The sequence below is a fragment of the Pocillopora damicornis genome, chromosome 12 (assembly GCF_964200805.1).
Source record: "Pocillopora damicornis chromosome 12, jaPocDami1.2, whole genome shotgun sequence".
Taxonomy (NCBI): Eukaryota; Metazoa; Cnidaria; class Anthozoa; order Scleractinia; family Pocilloporidae; genus Pocillopora; species Pocillopora damicornis.
The window spans coordinates 19,460,525-19,483,000 of NC_142681.1; the positions used below are offsets into that span (position 1 = coordinate 19,460,525).

Genomic DNA, 22,476 nt, shown 5'->3' on the forward strand with positions numbered 1-22,476 from the left:
TACTTAAAAGAGTGAGGGCTTCTGCTCTCCAACTGGCGCCATTCCTACAGACATCTGATTGAGCATAGTTTAATTTTTTTCATCAGACATTGTAATATGTGCCGATCATCTGTCTACAATCGTGGCTTTAGAGGCATCAAAAAACCACTTGTAGACCGGCATTATCTATATTCGACCTCTTTCAGAATGGAAGATGCACAGCAACCGGAAAAAGCATCTTATTTGTGTCAATCACCGATTTGATCAAGCCCTTCCATTTTGTCGCTAGGTCAAGCTTGTCTACAAATACAATACGAACTGGGGCTTCAGTATATCTGGCTTGTGTTGTTAATTCGGAGCACGGCACGAAAACGTTGGAAGAAAGATTAATTGCACCACGAGGTTAGTAATTATATTTTTTAGTATTTCTCGACCGCTATCTATGTTACAATTGCAATGACCCTGTTCTCTCTATTTTAACGAGAACTTTAAGTGTCGCCGGTAAAGTCTTACCATAGTTTAACAAAACTGCGCTCTACACTAGCTTCAATATGGCCAAAATATTTATCAAAACATTGATTTTTGTGCACAATTTTAAGAAGGTTAATTATATAACCTCCAATAACCCACTTAAAAGTAAAGTTTGAGTTCCTCAATCGCAAAAAACCGCGGCCTAAGTCAGACTTCCTATAAATAACCGGCCTTCAGTTTTCTTCAGTAGTACGTTGATTTATTTGCACTTTGAGTACTTTCGCTGGCTATAAGCCAATTGATAATATTCCTTTTGTGGCCCAACACGAATTACTGTTTTCAATGTATGGTCTTTTTCTAAATTTTACCGTGAGTATTTTAATTGTCCTTTGTCTCGTTCTTGTTCTTGTTAATTATGTAGTTCCTTCGGCCCCACCTCCTCACGTATTGCTCTTCCTGTTCCTGCTTCCCTCCTTGTTCCGCTCTCTCAAGTACTTTTACTCGCCACGATCTTGAGGCAGTTCTCTAAAATTTTTGTTAGCCGAATAATTTTCTTGCAGCCTGTTATATAAAAATTGTATGAAAATTGTTAGCAGGAGTTGTACATGGATGACCTCAGCGTGGAAGGGTGATGTCTGTACAGTGACTTAAGTGGGTCTGTTTTAACTCTTTACTTGATGTTTTGGTAACTGAAGTGTCTACCTTTAAAGATAGCGCTGTGTCAGTGTCTCATGTACAAATTTTTAGTTAGTTGTAGAGAGTAATTTGGGATTGCGTTGGTTTTCTGGTTAACTTCGCTCTGTGATTGATACAGAAACGCGTTTTACCCACTCAACCAATCAGATGTAAAATTAAATCAACCGCGTCTTTGTCACTCGCAGTTAAGCTGTGGTTTAAGCAATTTGCTTGTTTGTTGTTTGAGTTTTCAATGGCCCCTTAAGATGTTTTTTCTTTGTGAAAACTTCCTCCGGATCGGAAGACGCCATATCAGTCTCTATAGTAGCACAGCCTTTGGGACTTTCTTTGTGAGACCTGCACTGATTACAAAATTGTTCATCCAGGTAATCGTAAAATAACAAAGATCTTTCGTTGAATCTAATACACAAAGATGTCTCTCACCAAAGCTAAAATCGTCTACCCACATTAACCAGATATTACAGACGGTAGCAGAACGAATAACCTAGGCGTTGACAACAGTCATTCATAATAGTTTCAGAGGGTGAAAACACTCGGCGGACTTGAAAAATCTCAACCGCAGGTAATGAAAGACATTTCTCACTGACTTTGGTTAGCAAAGTCAGGTCTGGCTTTCAGGTAACCATAGATCCTATCATAGATATATGAGGGCAGCTTGTAGCGGTTCCGGGCGCAATCGTATCGTGTCAGTTCCAATATTACACAGTGCAGACGTTGAATGGGGGTTTCTACGTGACGCGTGATGAAGCCCAAAGTTAATTCGTGACGCGTGAATTTTACAGAAATGCGGGGTGAGGTGAGGATTAAAGTTTTCCCTTTTAAGTTCGTGACGTGTGAAATGCTGTTTAAAGTAAAGGTGAAGCGTGAATTTTTCTAAAGTTTTAGAATGAAACGGAATCAGGAGCTCCCCCCTCTCCTTTGATGGTCTTTGCCACCCTCAGTGGAAGATAATGATTATTCAGTGAGTGACACCAGCTTACTAGGAGAAAAAAAAAACTCCAAATACTCCCAAAAACTTTGCAAGCTCTACCACCGGGCTACAGGAAACTCCTGGTCGGGTAGGTCATTGAACTTCCTGCATACTGCCAGGATAGGAATGTCGATATGAGATGCTTTCTGTGCATTGTGTTGGGCAAGGAAATTAAAGTCGCGAAAAATTTCATGTGCGAGTTTGTTGTCCTAAATGCATGATGGTAAGATTTTGTCATAATTTTTTCTAAATAGCTGGAAATAACTTCTGTGGCACAACTAAAGTGGATTTTAGGTAAAAAGTAAATACACGAAGTTCTAGGAGTGATGATGGTGAGATTTTTTGCAGTGGCCGGCAATTCATTTTTAGCTATAAGATCGTTAATCGGGTTTTTGATAATGTTAATGTTTTGGTTGATGAAAGTGAGATCTTTGTCAACTTTGGCATAAAAAGAGGTATCAGAAAGTTGCCACAAAGCTACTTCTTGGTAGAGGTTGGCCCGCCAAATGACGACTGCTCTGCCTTTGTCGGCCGCTCTAATACGTGTCTTTGCGTTTTTTTAGACTTTTGGCACGAATAACAACAGTCGTTGTTTGTCAGCCGCTTTAATAACTATGTCTTTGCGTTTTTTTTAGACTTTTGGCACGAATAGATTGTACCAAAATAGCTGGACACATTCTAGTCAATATCGTCAGGAGTTCATTTCAAACCAATGACCAATTTGGAAATTTCAATTGCGCTCGCTCAAAATGCAAAACTTGCCCTTTCATTTACAACGTAGATAAAATGTCGGAACCCAAAAGATCCATTGCGATCACTGATCACTTCACGTGCACCTCCGCCAATGTCATTCACTGCATTCATTGTCCATATTGCAAAAAGCTATACATTGGTGAAACAGGGAGACGACTTGGTGTCCGATTCCGAGAACGCCTTCGCGACGTAGAAAGAAATGACAAGGACATATCCGAACTAGTCGCAAGACACTTTAATCTCCCTAATCATTCTAGGCAGCATATGGCAGTTTGCGGCCTTTCCCTACGCTAGGCAGTACGGAAAGCCGCAAAACTCTAAAACAAACCTTCATCTTTCAAATCGGCACTCATAATCCCTACGGTAACAACGAGCGCTTTACATTCAATTAATTTATTCTAAATTTTGTAATTTATTCTTGTTCTCTTGTCACCAGATTTCCACCGATGGCGTAGCTCCATTTTCTGTATATAAACCCACACACAACCCTGAATTCCTCCAATCGCCCTGATGAAGGGCTAACGCGCGAAACGTCAGCTTTTAAACTGTTAACCGTGGCCAATTTACGTTAGCAACTCAGTCGATTACTGACTAAATTACCCTGACATACTCTCCTACCGACGCAGCACCACGGTTTCTTTAGAAGCCTACCTTCGTTACCAGCCTCCTTACAGGTACTTTCGAGTCCGCCCAAAATGTAATTTCTCATTTTAGAAAGAATGAGAACGTGTTAAGAAATTATTTACTATTTTGATTCTTTACGTAAATCACGGTCAGGTTAAAAGCAGCCAGGACAGATTCTATGATATCTTAATTTCACTGTTCTCTCCCGATTCAGTCTGACAAGCTTAAAATAAATTAACTTTCAATGGCTAAACAACTCTTTTTTGGAAAAACTCGAATTACTCCCTTCCTGATTATTTGCATCAACTGTAGCCGAATTCATAGTTTTTTAATTTTTTCATCTGTTTTTTTATCTCATTATCGCATTTGCGCCGACATCAGGGGGTCGAATTCAGTCCAAAATTTCCATGTCACGCACTGATGAATAAAATCCACTTCAAATTTATTTATTTTCATTTGAATATCTTGTTGGATGTTGGTTCTTATAACTATGAAGATAGCAAAAATATTTGTTGAGGAGTCACATGTGGCCTTACTCGAGTACATTTGGATGGGGCATATACCACAGTCGAGCTTTCCAATTGAAGCTTCTGTTTCAGTAAAATTTTGTACCAGAAAAGATCAATTTGAATGTCCTTAAGTCTCTCCTACTCATTTTTATCTACACTTTTCCTTTGAATATCTAAGAGCTTCTACTTTCCTGTATTTGCGTGCGAAACACCGAATTCGTGACAATACAAGTTCGTAAGGGGTACTTCCTTCTATTGTGAAAGAACACAAGGTGAGCGGAAATCCGGTTTTACTGTTCACTTTGTGGGAACCAATCGCTTAATCAGGCGAACGTGTTTAATGTGATGGTTTTTAATAACAAAGGGACGGTTGCTAAAGTTTGGTAGCTGAGAATATGGATGAGTCGGCGACTGTCAACTACGATCTTTATATCAAATTTTATCATCAATCCAGTGTAGAATTTGTTGAGACGTGGACATTATCCATTCTAGGCAAAACAGACCTTGCCCGGACAGAATTAATTGTAGTGATTGCAACACGCAAAGATATCGCATGTCAGATAGATGGCAAAGTTCCCCATCGCGCCCTCCTGCGGTACCCATGACTAACATTTAACGAAACCTTTCTTGAAAAGCCTACATTGGCATTATTTTGCCGTTGTTCTTAACATTAATTTCTACGCAAGGAGCCAAGTGCACTTAAACTGAATCTTTTCTTGTATTCCTTTCCTGGTTAACCAACCCTTTCTATGCTCGATCCCTTGTTACTCAATAAGATTAGTTAGTGTTTCAGTATAGGGTTACAAGAAGGTCAAAGACTACTGCTGATAGATCAAGTTATCACGGGAACGCCTTACATGGGGGGAGGGAGCGGGGGGACGGATACATGTCACTCACCCCTCTGGTATAGCAAATTAATGATTTGTAAAATCAAAACAACCTGGTATGTTCCTTCAAACATAGAAAGACTCGGATTGATTAAAGACCCCTTTGTTGTGAAACCCTTCTTGCAAGCTTGGAAGTGCAAGTTGTTTTTCTCGATGTTGGTAAATGAGATCTTGTTAAGCCACCTTGCCCTCTGGTGAGTTTCGCTGAGCTGAGCAAGAAAGAGGGCAACATAGTTGTCTCATGATGATCATGTTGCAGAGTATCTAGAGAAAATAATTGTACGATATCTAGCGTTTGCTGTTCAAACTCGCATGACTCTCATAAGAATTCGTGTGGTACACGTGTTACCTATGAACTTAGTGTATACGGAATCCACTTACAGTTCTTTGTTGTCTTTGTTCTCGATGTCGCGCCGCATAAGCAAGCAACAGAACATTAGTTCTGCCAAAAGAAGTCAACCAGAGCCCTGGATTGCTTCACTCGGGTCTTCTCCTCCTGAAAGGCTCTGGATAAATACGTAACAAACGAATTAAGACGAGGTATGATTATACTTTACTCTGAGTGGGGCGACGTTTTGGCCAACAAGCTGAGGGTTAACGGAGTCGCCTGAAAGTTGCAGTATCTAAATGAGATGAGATCAATTTCGGAAAAAATTGAAATGTTAATCCTTTAGCATCAAATGCAGCTTGAATTTTCTTTCTGTTTAGGGAGTCTCCTCCTCGTTAATTTATGGCTGAAGGGCGGAGGCAGGGGGGTGGGGGCTGGGGGATTTTAGGAGAGATCCCATGGTTTTCCGGTGGGAACGGAGGGAGGGGGATTTTAGTCGTCACCAACATAGTATGAAGGGGGGAGGCTACAGAATATTGACCGTCAATTAAGGAGACAGGTGGGAATAATATAGAACCCTATAAGGGGATTAGGTAAATTTCATCGTTTCAGCCATGTTGTAAGGAGAAATAAGATGCTGATCACCCCAGGGGGTCTCTGGGTTATTAAGGTTAACAAGGTGTTGCATTTTATTATTTCAGAGTAACTTTTGATTGATGCTTCTTGGAATACAACGAAGCAAAGAACAAACGCATAAAATTTTTATAGGGTGATAGCCAAGACTAGAAATGTACCTGAAATAACACAAACGGATAACAACCAGCCAGCGCTGGCTGTCCCTGACACAAAAAGGCGGGGAACAAAGGCATAGCGTATCACGTGCGTGTTCTAACACGAGCGCGGTCCGAACACAAATGCAAATGCACGCGTTCTCCCTGTCCCGCGAGTTTTCTGAATTAACACACGATCAAGCCGACAAAATGAAATATCTAAATTTCTTTCTTTCACCATTCATGCCTTGGTTTACATTGCATTTGTCAAACCTCACGCTATGAACACTACTTTTTTCTGTCATGTTTTTATCAAGATGTTTGGTTCACCAGTTACCAACTCTGATTCGATTGATCGTACGCTTTATGCCAAAACATTACCATGGTTTTCGTTACTGACCAAACCAAATCGTGACAATATTTCCTTTCAATTTTTAAGCCTACTAATATCATTTGCTCAAGATTTTCACCAGAGTATTTCTGAGTTGGGTGCCTCCTTGAAGCAATATCCACGGTGGTCCTGGCAAAATCTCAAAACACGAGATTGCTGATCGCAGCTTTCCTCAGCTAACGGAAGTTTTGACGGAAACTGACTTTTAGGGCAATCAATTATTTCTACAGATTACCCTTGGCCTTTATTCAAAAACGTTGTGATAAGTACAGCATGTGTATAATTAGAACATCGTGAACACGAGGCGTCAGGGAAAGAAACCAGAAAGAGATTAGAAAGAGTCACTCAACAATGCTCTCCTTACATTTCAGTTAACCTTTAACTCCCATGAGTGGCCAAGACATAATTTCTCCTTACAATATCAATACAATACCAAGCAGGCAAGTGATGAGAATCAAGAAAAATATCAATTAGAGATTATAAGTTGATCCAATACCAAATTCTCCAAACTAACCTCACAAGAACTGAGTGTGGACAGTTAGAAGAATTACTAAAGTGATCTTGGGAGTTGAAGGGTTAACAGTGATTGTGAGAATTCAGTATCGATTCGGAACAGCGACTTTTTTTATTTCTGTTCGCTTGATTACCGTGAGTTTTGTTTAAATTTTTTACTTTCGCTCTTTTTCATAGTTGTACCAATGTATTTGTGTCAGTATCTTCCCAGTTAAGGCCGATTAGGTTTAATCAGCTGGTGTATACTGACGCGTATGACAAAGATTTGATTCTTACACCAGTATTCTACGAAGGGCTTGGAGAGCCGAAGACGAAAGCTTTAAATACTTCAATTTCAGAGTTGTTCCATAATGAGAAAGAGGAGAGTCATGACTATCATCAAGGGAGGTGTCTCCCTTTGGAGTCTAATTCAGGTGCAGATCCCTGATTGGAATATGCGACTTTTATTATTCAGAAAATCTGAGAGTGAAACGTCTTCGCTGCTAGGATAAACCATGACCTAATCCAAAGTTTTCAAACGGTTTTAAAAAAATTCAGACGAAATCTGAATGTGCTGATTAAATAAGAAAAGTAGTTCCTTAGCTCTTGTTCCTTTTCCCGTAGCACGTTTGATTAAACCTAACGAAGTGAATATCCGTTCACGTTCAGACCATTTTGAGAAAGAGAAAGCGATGACATTTGAAAACCCAGCACCGGAAATTACTGAGATAAACAACGTACATCTCGGTCCCTTTTCAGCGGATGTAGTCAGCAAGTATAATGTCCAACTTCAAGCTAAACTCTTGACTTTCCCGGGGAATTTTTCAATTCTCCAAGTTGAAACTCCATTAAGTCACTGTAATTTTGCAAGGAGCGTTTTCGCGGTTTCTTTGCGATAAAAGATGCTATTTCCTAAACCGCCCCCTCAATGCGCACAGATGTGACGTCAAGGAGATCCCGCGTAAATCTAAAGTGACATGGCAATTCTAATATTGTGAGACGTGATTTACTGTCAATTGGAGGAAATATATAAACCAATAATGTATCCGTGTCAGTCTTTTACTTCGCGTCTTTGATCAAATAGAGACAGTGACAAAGCCATTTATTCTAACATTCATCTGTGAAGAAGCTTTACCATTCATCTCATTCTCAGACGAGTAAGTTTCGTATCAACTAGTTCTCAAATTTGCATATTACAGTTTTGTTTTAAAATTATCGGAATGTGTAACTAATTTGTATGTATGATATTACAAAAGCCATTGAACAAATTATCTTATGTCTAAGATTTGTAGGTTTCTTCTCTTCCTTTCAAATAACTATGTTCTCTTGGTAAGATGTTAAGCTGGAGATAATGATGGTGTGACAGTTTTCGAAGGTGAACATAATAGCTTCCCGGGCAATATTAGGTGACCAAATGATATGGAGTGCGTGAGGTTTTCTTTTGAAATCGTCTTTTTTTTTAAATTCATAATTGAATCTCTCTTTATATATTGTAATGATGACGATTCAATATTTTGGTAGTGATATTAGAGCATAGCGTACGTCATCTATATTAAACAGATTAGGCAGGTAGTGATTACTCCATTTAACCAAAAACCGATCGTAAAAATGATAATTCAGCGCGGGCTCTTTTCCCGATTAGTGGCTATTATCAAGTCTAAGGAAAATCTAGTTCTTGATTTTTTTTGTGGGAGGGAGGGGATATCAATCCAAAGATTTGCATGACATGCAATACTGAAAAAGAAAAATACTTTACACTTCAAGTCCGAGCGCGAATCGTCTTTCAGTTGACCGTCGTAGGAAACTATTCTCACGCTTATGCCCAGTGCTCTTTACAGCAATCTGTTTGGAGGTTTGACACCTTACCAGGAGCCCATCCTATCCATTTAACAGGCTGGTCAACAAATTTATGTAAGCTTCTAGGATTTTTCGGTGAATATTTCCTCTCTTCGCGCTCGCAGGCGGAAAGAAGAGAGGCCCTGGCAGCGAGATAAACATAGAATGATGACAGGTAGATATTTCGACAGTGGACCTGGTACAATGTTCACATCAGGTCATGGAAATGGATACACTTTAATTGTCAAATTCAAGGTGATCAGCGGAAGTGTTTTGATTGATTTATTGATCCGCCTCTAAACCTACCGGCCAATTTGTTTATCCAAAATATAAAGAATTCAAATAAAAAAAAGAAAAATTTGAAAATGGATGATTCTGGTATTTTTTTTGTCCTTTTTGTACTTTAATCCATCACTGAAAGAAAATTTAAATGAAATAACATATGGTTCGGAATTTATTTTTATATTAAAGAGTCTTTGCGGAGGTCTTTTTTAAATTTTATAATACTCGGCGGGAAGTTTTTTTCATGACAGCACGGAATATCTCGTCCATTATATCAATGTCATTTTATTGATTTCCATTTAATTTTAGACGTTACGATCATCTAAGCTTGCAAGAACAGTTATATGAAGAGCAACCTCGAAAAGATTTTAGAATTTACCCAAATTTCGGCCAACTTTGAAGATTATTGGGTGATATTTTCCTAATCTATGAAATCATTGGACACAAATTTCGTTCATTCAGTATAAAAGAATTGCAAATTATATTTGTTCTGATTTTAAAACAGGAAAAGCCAAAGAAATAAAAGAAATCAGAAGGATTTATTAATTCAAATTCGTTCCCAGGGCCTCTCTAATTTTTCTGAATTAAAACAAAATCAGTTTTTGAGTTTTCCTTTGAAGATTAACCAGTTTTGCAGGTAACAGGTTTTGTCAGCATCCTTTTGGATTGATCGGGAAATCAGTAAAATTCATCGGTAACTGAAAAAAAAATTAATTTAAATTTATTAACGAACACCGATCAAGGCTTCTTTCATGTGGCTTCATTTTTTTTATTCTTAGCTGTGGTTTTTAAGTAAAAAAACGGGTCTGTGAGCCAGAAAAAGATTCAATACTTTTGGAAAAGCTCCAGCTTAAAGGTATTTCCTGTTGTGATCGTATCATATCTTTGGTATTTCTATCCAGGGAACCTTGATTTGATATCAGGATTAACCGGAATTTTTCCTCGGTGATTGCATCAGAAAAGAGAGAAAAAGCACGGCGAGAAAAGAAAAATATATACACAATAAGAACGAGCCACCTTTGTCAAATAAAGAAAAGAAATTCTTAATTATTCGACTGATAACAAAGAGCTTATTGAACTAAGTGAAAATTACGGTGATTAAACTTTTGAAATCTTCGTGCTACTTGTCCAAATGAGGTAGCTTTGACGTAGAATTGCCAGACGACCAATGAAACGTGATATCAGGTGACAGGGTTTATATATTAATGCACGGAAACGGTTTTCACTGGATGAACATCAGTAACTCTGGGTGTTGCTGGAAAATCTTCGCAAACAAGATTTAAAGCTTCTCTTTAGGGGGCGAATTTTTCAGTTTCACGAAAAGTAAGTCACATGCGCTTTTAATTAATGCAAACTATGAATTTGACTGAAGCTTGTATGTGCAATATTCATGATAGTACTCTTGCCCATAAAAATTGAACTATTAATTGTGAAAATCTGTCGACAGCTGAGCGACTTCCTCACTGAATCCGAAAACGTTCTGCATCGTATTTTGTACCTAAGAACTAGGATATTGAAGATCTATAATGCTAACTACCGACTGCCATAAAAATTTCGAAATTTTTAATGTTTATGTTTCACACGAACGACGAAAAGGTCGCATCGGAGTGGAGCTCTTGAACGGCGATAAAACTACTTTAGCGTCTGTAAAATTTGTTTTAGCTCAAAAAATCCAGCCATCAGTCTATTTTATCTATGATAAGGTGTTTTCATCTACGCTTTCCCTTCTGATCTCCTAGCAGTCGAACGATTTTGAAGATAAATGTATTTCAAGTTGGCTTGTTTTAACACACATCGGCACAGAAATCTTAGAGATCTTTCACATTCCCACGGGAAGTTTCGTCGAATTTCCTGATAAGAATGTTTTTTCACAGTGTAAGCTTAGAGTCAGTAGATTTCTTTGTATGTATTTTTCTCTCAATTTTATCCCGTTTGTTTGGTCTTATATAATATATTCTAGCGCGAAGAATATTTTAATCGAACCAGTACAAGATCGATGCCGAGAAAACATGTAGACATTCAAAATCCCCTTTTATTACCCTCATGGTGTGTACAAAACATTTTTCATTTAAACAGGGCTTTAAGCTGAACAAATCGAGCTAAAAGAGAGCGTTGAAGTCTTCGTTCTTTGTTTGTTTATCACGGTTCGCTCGACAGATATGATAGATGTTTAGACGTATTCCTTCGTTCGTAGCAACATATTTATTATTTAGTATTTGTTTCTTGAACTTTTGCCCGAAAAATTGAAGATTTAGTGCCTATGTGCTGTAAAGGCTTTTAAAAAGTCATGAAGTTGAGCTATTTTCGCCTGTTTATTTAAAACTCTTGCGTTGTAGCTATTGTAGATAGCTAGTTTTTGACGCAGTTACTTCGGCCTCGTAAAATTCTTGCCTGTTATTGGTCAGTTTTGTGGGCTGGACTGGGGTGTGTCGGGGGCGTTTTGCGTGATGGTCACGCGCGATAAACACGCGGGATAAACACCCGCGTGCTCTTATCGATGAGGTTCTCAGTCGCGAGTTTATGTTCCGAAATACATCTGGTAGCTCTGAATAAGTCTATTTATCTTTTACTTGAATGTGAACAGATGGAAATTTCCATAAGAGACACATGCTAACAGGAGTTATTTTAAATTCCTTGAAAGGAAGCAACTTGTCAAAAGGGGAAATCAGAAAGTGTGGCGTGATGTTACCGCTTCTGCCCCAGTCTTTTGGGAGATTGGGCCATAAAAGGGTCTAAAATAACATGCACTTTCATTGGTCAGTATTTATCTCCCTACCTCAGCTGACCAATCAGAATATGTTTACTAAGTGCTTTGATAAGCGTTTTGCAAGTAAAATTACTCCTAGCACTTTCATCACCCCACGAAACCATTCGCCTCGACTTAGTTGAAAGTACAGAATAGATTGCTTCTTCTCATTCCTAGGAACACAGTAAAGGAGAACTAACCAGTTAAAGCCTCAATGGCCCTTCATTTGAAAGATGAGTGGGAGAATTTTGTGGTGGAACAGCTTCGAGGACCGTACATGAAAGAGTTTGGTAATCTGAAGACGGACGGCGAGCGCTACAAGTTTTGCAAGTATATTTTACGGTAAGGTTTTGTGTGCCTAGTTTCGCTTAAATTTGATGTTTATTCAGCAAGCACTTAAGTTTTAAGCCTGGGGTTGTCGTTCAAAGTCCTAAAGCGATGTTTTTAGACCTTAGATAAAGCTCACAAAAGCTAAGATTTGAACTAGACAAACAAGGGAAATTGCAAGATGCCGGTATTGATGGAAACTTCTGGTGAAGGAAGGAATTTATCAATATATTCGTTCTGTTATCAAGATCTTTCGGTTTTTTATTGAGATATTTTTGTTTTTAATTCCAAGCAGCCTATAGCATTCATATTTTATTTCGGTTTAATTCGAGGAACGGTTTTCTTCGTCACAGTAAAGAACCGAACTTAGCAGGGAAGTTCTGTTTATTCATCTGGGTTGAGCCTGAGTTGAGTCTTGTTTGCTTTTTCAACAATTTCTTCGGTTTGAAACTCGTATTTTTAAGACATTTTCTCTGAACTTGTCTTGTCTTTTTTATTTTGCTTCCTTGCGGTCCGTTCTCGTCCCGATCCTGTTTAGCCAAGTACAGAAAAAATTTTACTGTACAGGGTTGCAGCACAATAAAATATGTATGAACATTGTCCGCTTTCAAGGCATAAACTTTTCTGTTTACATAGAACTGTGATAGTTTGCACCTTTACTAAGATCGCAAATTACTAAAATACAAAATAACCATGGCCCGAATTTCACATTTCGGTTCAGCACATTTCATCGATTCCCAGTTTAAATTTAGACTCCACGTTTCGCGAGGAGGCAAAACTAGAATTTATTGTCATCGATTGCTGAGTCGCACGTGCCGTATTGCACCGCCCGCACGATTACCTTTGACATCGCTTCGGCAAATTGTTTTTTTTTTTTTTTTTTTTTCTTTTTTCTCGATGTTCCCTAAAACATTTCGGGACAGGTAGCAACCTACGATCGAAAATTTTGAATAAGTTCTTATCTTCGATTTGATCGAGACGAAAATGAGGTTTGAAAATGGACTCATGCAGAGATCTATCCGAGAGACTTATGAAATATTGTAGCAATTTGCTTGACACGACATGACACAAAATTTTGGGTGGCATTTAAATTTTTGCTATTTGCAAAAAATGGAAATTGATCTAAAACATTTGAATTTGTTTTCAATCGCTGATTTAAAAGATTGGAGAAAAAATGCAATTACCTAAATTTACGTTTTTGATATTGTTTTGTTTAGTTTTGGCATGTACCACTCAGTTTGATTGCTAGAATGACCCTTGCTTAAGAAAAAGTAAAAATACTTGTTTTGGAAAAGCAACCGCAATGTTACAGAAATATAACATGTTTTCAAATTAAATCAATGACTTATTTCTCAATTCAACCCCTTCCCATCATTCTAGACCATACTGCTTAGACTGGTTACTTTAAAAGGACTTCTTGTTGAACTTTTCCAAAGTCCCTTGCATTGTGGAAACTGATGGGAAAGTTTTCCTGTTTATGCTCACGTTTTTAATTGTGTGGTGTTCCCCTGGGAATTAACAATGGTCTGTACTGAGAGAATCAAGGTGTCAAATTAATTTTCTGTATGGTAATCTATTCAGTGTGTTTTTAGTGTCAGATCTGGTTATTGCAGGCTACTGCATGGACTAACCTAGCTTTTAGGTCAAAAGTCCTTAAAAAAAGGACTTTCTAGTGATGTCGTTCAAAACCTTGCTGTATAAGTGGACCTGTCATAGCATTCTTGGAGCAATCAATTTTATTTTTTGTATGGTGTGTTTTTCTTGAATCTAGATGAGGTCATTACCTATGGAGTGTTTGTGTTATTGACAGAAGCTTTTCTCTGAATTGACACCTTGATTGCATTTTTTTCTCGTGTTTGTTTCTTGATGTTGATTGACAGGAAACTATTGGTCATTTATTTGCCCTTTAAACATATTTTAATTTACTTCTTTTCCCTTGATCCTTAAATGCATGAGCTTATCATTTCATTGTTATGTAAGGATCAACTCTGGTTAATTTGCATTTCATTCATCCTTCTGCACGTGCACAGCTGTGTGCAGTCAGGGATCATTTGTGCCTGTTCACTGGAGCTAATCGATAGTTGTTATCTTGTCAACTTGAGTAGCATGAATTTGAAATGTTCATGCCTTTAAGATTTATGGAATTTGGAGTGCATGATGAAAACAAATTGTAGTTACTGTTAAACTGTACAAAATGATTCTAAGATTGTTTTAAAAACAACTTGTGTCTCTTAGGGATGGCAAATTTCATTAGTTCAGGTGTATAAGCACAAGCCTGTTTTGGTAACATGTAAACATGGGTGAGATAAAATATGTAAATGAAGATGGCACAGTGTCAATTCTTCTGTGATGTTTTGTCCAAAGAGAGAATTTGAACTAGGAGGACAGTTTACAGACTTTAAACCCTTACACCCTAACATCACTATCTATATTCTTTATACTCTTCTCAAGACCCTTTCTTTGGTCCTGGCTGGGAGAATTCATTTAGTTTTCATTCTCACTGTCTTAATGAATGATTCAGCAGTATTACTTAGAGGATCAATTAAATGTGGTCACTTTTGGGATTTAGAGGATTGTAAAAAGTGAAAAACCATTTTTGATTAAAAAAAAAGCAACCAATTATTGTGATTTTACGCCACATGCTACCTTGATTAATTCTTCACCTTCCCTTTCCAACCTTTGAGTTCACTTTGTAATGGGGTTCAGCTATGTTGTTTGTGATGTTTTTGCACTAATTTACCATGCACCTCCAAGATATAGTCATTGGACTTTATTGAGATTTCAGTCAGTCTGTAAAGTTGTTTATAGTATTTTTGCATCGGTTCAACATGTGCTGATATAGGGCTAATATTGCGGGTGGAAATAGCAGCGACACAAGAGTTAGTATATGAAAAACAAATGTGATCATTCCCCTTGTTGTTATGCCCATGTTCCATATATGGTCAGTTATTTATGTGGGCTTTTGTGCCCGTGCACCAGTGAAACTATTCTTTTGCAGCATCCTTGTAAATGTTCAGCCTTTAGATGTTCGTGTAGTAGATTAAAATTCCCCTTTCTTCTGATATTCCAGGAATAACACAGTAGCCCAAGAAATCATAAGTCAAATACAAAAGCTTCTGAGTACTAGGAGCCAACAGAAAGCCAAGTCAGCAGGGAATGGCCAGGAATACTTGCATGTGGGAGAAGAACATCTTAGAAGAAGAGATTTCAAGAAAGCAGTGATTTGTTTATCACTGGTAATAACTCATAATGTAATAGTTAAATGAAAATCATTTTGCTGAAACAGTTATGGCTTATTTTGGTCCTCTCTTTCAAGTGTTCGTGCGGTAAACGTAAGTGGGTTATGGCATGGGGCTTTTGTTTGTTGTTGTTCTTCTTTTGTACTGAAGTTTATGTTTTGGTATGTGCATAGTTTTCTCATTTGTCAAATCTTTTAAATCAGCTGTTTGTATGTCATTATTTCTAGCACTGTGCTCACTTTTTTGAGGAGTTACTTTCGACCTACCAGAGAAACATTTGATTTGCAAAACCCCTGATAATGGTTGCTTTTTCTTCCACTTTGTAGGCTATCCAGCAAGTCCTTTTGTCCAGGTCTGATAACCAAACAGCACTCTCTAACCAACATAACGATTTATGTGACTTGGCATCATCTGACAGTACCGAAGACACCAGTAGGTCTGATGGCCAGCCCAACCTTGCTGCTCTCTATACTCAGAGAGCTGAGGTTCTGTATCAGGCACAGGAATATAAGGTATGATGCATACACCATAAGAACCAACTACACTTTCAGGATACGACTTCTTTTCTTTGAATTTTTCATGTTCCCCACGACAAAAATTTTCTTTCTGTCACATGTATGCTCCACAATATTTTACTTTGCAGAGACTTCAAGAAATTCTATTGTGATCTTATCTGGAAGGTGTTTTAATAATGATTATTTCCTTTTTATTTTCCAGGCATGTCTTAATGATATTCAAGAGGTAATATCTCTGCAGCATCCCCAAGCTCTTAGTGGGAAACTTGTTAATCTTCAGAAATTTTGTCAAAGAAAGTTATCATCCTCTCAACACTTGATTCATGGTAAGTATTGATGCTTTCTTATGTTGTCTTTTACCTTTGGACTTCTTTTTTGTACAATCTTAACTGAGTGTAACTGTATTTGTTCCTCCAAATTTTATTTTAGGTGAGGATACTTCACAGAACATTCCCACTGTTACCGGAGGACAACACAGCAAAATAGCCAATGGATCCAGTTTGATTGAAATCAGTTGCACAGCCAGCCAGGGACGATTTTTGAAGGTTGGTTATCAGGATGGCATAATACAAATAAATCCTACAAAATGGGAAAAAATACTCACTTATAAAAATTGGATTTTCTGAAGCAAGGTGTTCAAGATTTAATATGTCCCTAATTATATAACAATAACAAACCTTGTTCCTCTTTTCAGTTCTTAAGCACCTACTGATTTTTTTCTACAAGTTCTATTGTTACACTCATTATCATATGACCTATGCATGTGTTCTTAATATTCAAAAACATTTTTTTGATTTCTGCAGGCATCAGATGACATCCGTGCTGGAGACACTCTTATCTCTGAGGCACCATATGCTGCAGTTCTCTTACCAGAAAATGCCCTGACTCATTGTGAATGTTGCATGAAAACATTGATAGCGCCCTTTTCGTAAGTGAAAATTGTGCACAAGAGAGGTGTCAATATTAAGTTAAAAATATTGATAAAGATAAGAAAGAAATGTGTATTTCAAGCATTTCGTTTATTCAACTTTTGTCGAGTTTAGCACAGTCACTTCATTTTCCAAATGAATGTTTGATAGTGTAGAACCCTAGATAGGGTATTATGAAACCTGAAAAGTCTCAATTCTATCATTTTTCAGGCTGGGAAACTCACTGAATTTTAGAGTGGGTGGTGAAAAGTCATGGAAAATGAAAGAAAAATGAAAAAGTTTAGAACAACAAAGTAAAGATGTCAGCCTTACTTTAATTTTTTTTCACTTTAATGTGGAATGAGCTTCTTAATCTTTTGTTTTGGAAACTTTACAAACATCTCTGAAAAGGTCGTAGAATTTTATGATTCAAAAGAGTAAGACTTTGAACTGTCATTGGTTCCTTTTCAGATGCCATGACTGCTGTGAAGTCCAGTACTGTTCACAATCATGTCGTGACAAGGCCTGGTCACAGTACCATAAAGTGGAATGTGGCCTTAGTCCACTCCTTAAAATGGTATGTCTTACTGCTTATATGGTAGTTACTGACACCATCTAAATCAAGGTATTAAAACCAACAAAATCACTAATAACTACTTTTTTTCACAGATGGATACATTCTTCCAGTTATCCCTCAGAATAATTCTGGTTACAAGAACTGAGAGCATTCTTGGTCAGTATAGCAAATGAAATACTAAAATTTCTTCCTTTTTAAATTTTTAACCCTCCTTGTATCTTTGTTCTTAATGTCAATGGAAAGGAAACAAATAATTATACCTTTTTTATGTTGTTTTGATTTTTTTGTCATCCTCTTATACAGAATTCTTGATGGGATCAAGTGAAAAGACTGATAGCACAAATGTTAACAGAGTGTCAGGATGTGGCCCAGAGGGTGAATACTTAGGTTAGTAGATGGTTACAATAAAAATTCCTCCATGTCTGTGTCGCAGTAACACTGTATATTTGACTAACACTCTGTGTCTTTTTGATCACAGGTGATTATGGTTCTGTGTTCTCTTTGGTGACTAACACAGAATCACAGCCGGTAAAGACCCTGATGTCTCATGCACTGGTATGTCATTTTTCACACTCTGTAGTTTGAATACTTTCAGTGATGGCTGTGTTTTTTGTGATCCAAAAGGCTGAATCTATAGGTGCAATGCTAGAACAAAACTATTTTTCTCAGTTAGATACCTACTGAAAAACTTTGATTCCTGATTTTGTTTTCAGAACTGTGCATTACTATCTGAGTTTCTTCAAGATGTGCTGATAAAGAAAGAGGAGTTGCCTACAAGACCAACAAATTGCGATGATTGTACAAGGAACAGGCTTTGTCAGGTCAATGAACAACCTCATGGACAATTTAAACAGAACTACATTTTTCAAAATCTTCAAAGTTTGTTTCCCACTGATACAAGCCCAAGTTCCTTGGGAGGTGATGTGGTAGGCTGTTTACTTTTCCACCACTCACAGCAAATGGCCTGCAATGTCCACGCTATTACAGCAATTGTGTCGACAAATGGGGACAAACCCAGGCAGCAAGTTGTAAGCAGGGAACAGAAGAGAATAGGGAGTGCTATTTATCCAACAGCATCCTTGTTGAACCATGCCTGTGATCCTGATGTCATAGTTAGGTGAGTGTTTAGGTTAGCAAGCAAGAGTCTTCTCTCATGTTTTATCTTTTTGTTGTGAGGTCAACGCCTATAATGTGGTTAAATTCACTATGAAATCCCCTGGGGTAGAGCTTTCAGCTTCAAAGTTGAAAGGGCTGTGGCTGAATCCTCACCTAGGATTCTGATTCTTCTATGGGCTCATGCTTCTTACAAAATAATCTTAAATTGTGGTTAAAAGAAAACCTTTTTCAAGGATATTGGGTTCTCGTTGGGAATTGTTACTTGGCTATTTTACCTTTGAGTTTTTTTTTTGTGTGTGCAGTGTGCAAATTGTGAAAGCTCTGAGAAAAAGAGGGAAAAAATCAAAGGGTGTGAGGTCCACCAAGAACTGCTGTAATATCAACTGTTTGGTTGAATACAACACTCTTGTTGAGTAGAATAAATTTGGTGTAAATTAACACAAATACTTCTAACTTTATACTCCAGCTTTGTTGATGGCCATCTAGTGGTGAGGGCAACCCATAACATCTCCAAAGGCTCAGAGATTTCCCACTGCTATGGTGAGTTTTATCACAGGACTCACTGACTCTGTACACTGAAGTTGTTTTTGTCAAGTTTTTCTGAAGGATAGCATAAGTTCCATATTTTCCTAACTTTTTTATTGAGCATTGATGTAGACAAACCTTCAATAACACTTTTTTTGTTTGTGTACAGGCCCTCATGTTAGTCGCATGGGCTATGAAGATCGTCAAAAGCTTCTGTACAAACAGTACTTCTTTACTTGCCAGTGTACTGCGTGCAAGAGGTGAGCTATGGAGCTTGTTACCTTAGCAAATGTTTTTGCAGTATTGACATGTAAAACACTATTGCCTGTTGTTCAGTGCAATATCTGTGTTCACTTTGAAAAATAACTCTGAAAGACATGGTGGAATAATTTAATGTTGTAATCATTTACTAATTAACCGTTTAAACCTTAAAAGTGACCAGTATCTAATTTCTCCTCACAACATCAGCCCTGAATCACACATCAAGGTCATGAGAATGAAGTGAATGATCTCCAGCTTATGAAGCTGTTGATTGTTAAACAAATTCTCCTTGTCAGCACCCTAGGCAATGCACAGAGAACAGTATGGAGAATATGCATACTGATGTTAGGGTGTAAAGGGTTAATGTCAGCTCACTGGGAAGGTTTAAATCTGATTCTATACTTTTTTTGGTTTTAGTGATGAAGAAATGGAGAACAAAAGGTTATGCTTCTTGGCCTTTGCTTGTCCTCAGTGTAAACATGCCATGAGGCTTTCCTCGGTGGCCAGTGGAAACATTGGAACATGTCAGAACCGAGAGTGTAACTTGGAGAAGAATATGCTTGATGAGTGCAGATTGGCACGAGAGGCAGAACTACTCTTTGTTAAAGGGGTGCGGTTGTTAGAAAGAGTTGGAGTGAAAGAGGCTCTTGATGTATTTCATGAATGCTTGAGACGGCGTAAAATTCTGCTTCACGCTTATAATAAGGACTTGGCTGAGACGCACGATGCTATTGCAAGGTAAGATTTGTAAAAGTGGCTTAAATCGTCCTCAGGATCATGTTATGGAAATTTTGGGATGGAATGAAAATCTTTCATTTTGAGGGGCAGGGGTTTTAATTTTTCACTAGCATTGGGTATTATCAGCTTCACTTGTATCCCTTCAGATATGAAAGAAGAGATGAGATTCTTCTTGAGGGTAGGTTTTTTATTAAGGCTTTAGGTAGAGGAGGTGGAAGAGAACCTGCCTACAAAGCATTTGAGTCGTAAGGGCTTCTAAGTTGCGGTATGAGTACAGACAGAATGGACCTGTCATTTATTGTCTCCTAGTTTTGATTTCCTTTTTTTCCCTTGGTTTTTCCTCAGGTGTTATGCCATGATTGGAGACTTTAAAAAGGCATGCTACTACTGTTCCTACAGCTGTGAGGCAGTTGAAAAGGCATTTGGTTCTTCGAGTGTGGAATACGCTCACGAGCTTCACAAGCTTTCACAGCTCCTATTCAATGACCGGCAGATCAAGAAAGCACTCTCCACAATCGACAAGGCCACGAATCTCCTAACTCGGCATTACGGTCGGAGTAATCCAGATGTGAAGGAACTAAGCGAGATGAAACGTTGTCTTGTTTCCGTTGGTGGTTATGCAAGGAACAACAGTTCGTGACTTTGTAGTCACGCAATAATGCAACGTGACAGTCGAACTGTAGTTGCTATGACTAAAAAAATTGGTAGAGTTTTTGGAAATGTATGGGCTTTTCGTCATCTTTTTTTAAGCTTTCTTAGATGACTGTGTGATTTCTGTGATCCAATTGTGTGACTCATATTACGTTTAGTGGTTATGTGGCGAGTCACAATCCTTTTGGATACCAGTTTTCTGTTAAAACAAAAGTAAAAATATGTTGAATGTAAAATGATTAACGGTTTGTATGAATTACTTTTTGTTATGAAAACATCTTTTATACTAAAAGTTTGGTGTTAAGTTATATAATGCGTTCTCTTCAGTGCAGGAGACATCGTTACAAAAAATTTTTTAACTACTTGTTTTGTTTTAAAAACAACAAGTTTAAGTAAGTCTTTATTATGCGGAGTAACTCGAAGGAACACTATTTAAACGTCGAAAATAGAGAAGTGTAGTTATTTTATTCATCAATTGCTCCAAGGCAAATTCTGACAAAATTTTTCCAACTTTAAGAAAGTCTTATTCCTGGGTTTGAACAAGTAAAGGCAATTTTGCAGCGGATTCTGTTATTGGGTGTCACTTGTGACGTATCAGGAGAATCGACTTCGTTTTGCTCCAAACGAATTGATTAAATAAAATTTCAAAACTGCGCTACTTGGGCCATTTTTTTCTTCCATAATATTGCAAGTGATGTATTTGAATAGAAACAAAAATCACTCTTGACATCAATTTCTTCGGAAGAACAGTTATAGCATGGTAGTAATACAACAATGTGATACTGTCCACCACCCCCACGATAGTCGTATGGTCATGGAGTTATGTAAGGCGAATGCAAACTCAGTCCTTTTCAGGGCGACGACCGCGCACGATCGACAACTTAAAAATGGGTATTCAACACGTAACCTTTTAACACCTTTTATTTTAGGGTAGAGGTGTGAGAAAAAGCACTTCATATTGCAATGAAGAAGCTGATATGTAGCAGAAAAATGACCACAAAAGCACCCTCAAGACGTGGCAGTTTCTTGTAATCAATATTACTTTGTAATAATTCGGGTTAAGTTACATGAGCATTGAGATGCGTTTCTAAAAAAGTGTCCAACTCCAAGCTCAGATTTTCAAACAGGGTCTTCACATTTTCCGAGTCTCAAATTTCACTGTTCGCCCCACTCTTCTCCATGTTCCTTATAAGTACAATTCGCGCCGATCGAAAGCAGATCTTTCTAAATCACTCACCGCACGGGCTAAAGGCTAACTAATGGTTAATAACCGCAAGGCAGGTGGATACCAACTCAAGCAAGGTAAAAAGATTTTTTTATGTACGTGTAAATGCACTAGGCGTAAAATTTGAAGTAATACTCGGAGAATGTAGGACAGGTCTTTCCGGCTCCAAAAACACTTTTAACCAATACACAAACTGAGAGGTCGAACTGCCTATCAGGGAAATGATGTAGCTTAAGTCTTTGTTGTTGTGCTATTTTTTTAGTACCTCAAAATGGCAAGTGTAACTCTAAAACCTTGCTTAGGAACTTGAGGTGAAGACAACTGATGTAATTCTAATTTGTGAAGCGCTTAACATTCAAGTGACCCCAGCATTTGGTAGTGTTGTGGGTAAAAAAAAAAATCTTCATCCAAAACCCTTACAAATCTGAACCTCTTTCCTCATCACCAATTACATTTTTACCAACAACTGCAGCAAAAAATGGAATGTTTCTAGACTCTTTGCCGGATATTTTGCGTTCACACAAAAACTTCCAAAAAAAGTTTTCTACCGTTTGGTTACCTCTCATACCTGAGTAACTGACCCTAATAATCTTGGTGCTAGCATCAAACCTAACCTTAAATCACGTTACCTCATTCCTGTTCTGCGATATAACTGGCTGA

General features: G+C 37.8%; 1 protein-coding gene and 1 long non-coding RNA gene across 6 annotated transcripts; one reads left to right on the plus strand and one right to left on the minus strand.

Moving 5' to 3' along the window:
- Positions 1-34: 34 nt before the first annotated feature.
- Positions 35-21,246, plus strand: LOC113681001 (protein-lysine N-methyltransferase SMYD4). Of its 5 annotated transcripts, none has more exons than XM_089190384.1 (16): positions 35-381; positions 11,912-12,076; positions 15,132-15,297; positions 15,627-15,812; positions 16,018-16,141; positions 16,245-16,360; positions 16,619-16,743; positions 17,195-17,300; positions 17,393-17,456; positions 17,604-17,687; positions 17,779-17,855; positions 18,014-18,417; positions 18,883-18,956; positions 19,111-19,201; positions 19,620-19,940; positions 20,286-21,246. In XM_089190384.1, exons 2-16 carry the CDS (start codon positions 11,949-11,951, stop codon positions 20,578-20,580), a joined length of 2,361 nt encoding a protein of 786 aa, XP_089046510.1. In that variant the 5' UTR covers positions 35-381; positions 11,912-11,948; the 3' UTR covers positions 20,581-21,246. The 5 variants fall into 5 exon arrangements, with proteins under 5 accessions (XP_089046510.1, XP_089046506.1, XP_089046509.1 ...); XM_089190380.1 differs by lacking the exon at positions 35-381 and adding an exon at positions 5,271-5,429; XM_089190383.1 differs by lacking the exon at positions 35-381 and adding an exon at positions 7,862-8,027.
- LOC149036895 (uncharacterized) lies at positions 385-5,405 on the minus strand. The gene is made up of 2 exons (XR_016181913.1): positions 5,271-5,405; positions 385-1,011 (listed from the first exon to the last, which is right to left on the minus strand). It is a non-coding gene; the product is annotated as an uncharacterized LOC149036895 (long non-coding RNA).
- Positions 21,247-22,476: the final 1,230 nt, after the last annotated feature.

Bases quoted from the DNA above. Each gene is read 5' to 3' on its own strand.
- LOC113681001 (XM_089190384.1), top strand. From the start codon at position 11,949: ATGGCCCTTCATTTGAAAGATGAGTGGGAGAATTTTGTGGTGGAACAG. The intron at 16,142-16,244 runs GTAAGTATTGAT...ATTTTATTTTAG, and splicing joins CTCTCAACACTTGATTCATG to GTGAGGATACTTCACAGAAC. The intron at 18,957-19,110 runs GTGAGTTTTATC...GTTTGTGTACAG, and splicing joins AGAGATTTCCCACTGCTATG to GCCCTCATGTTAGTCGCATG.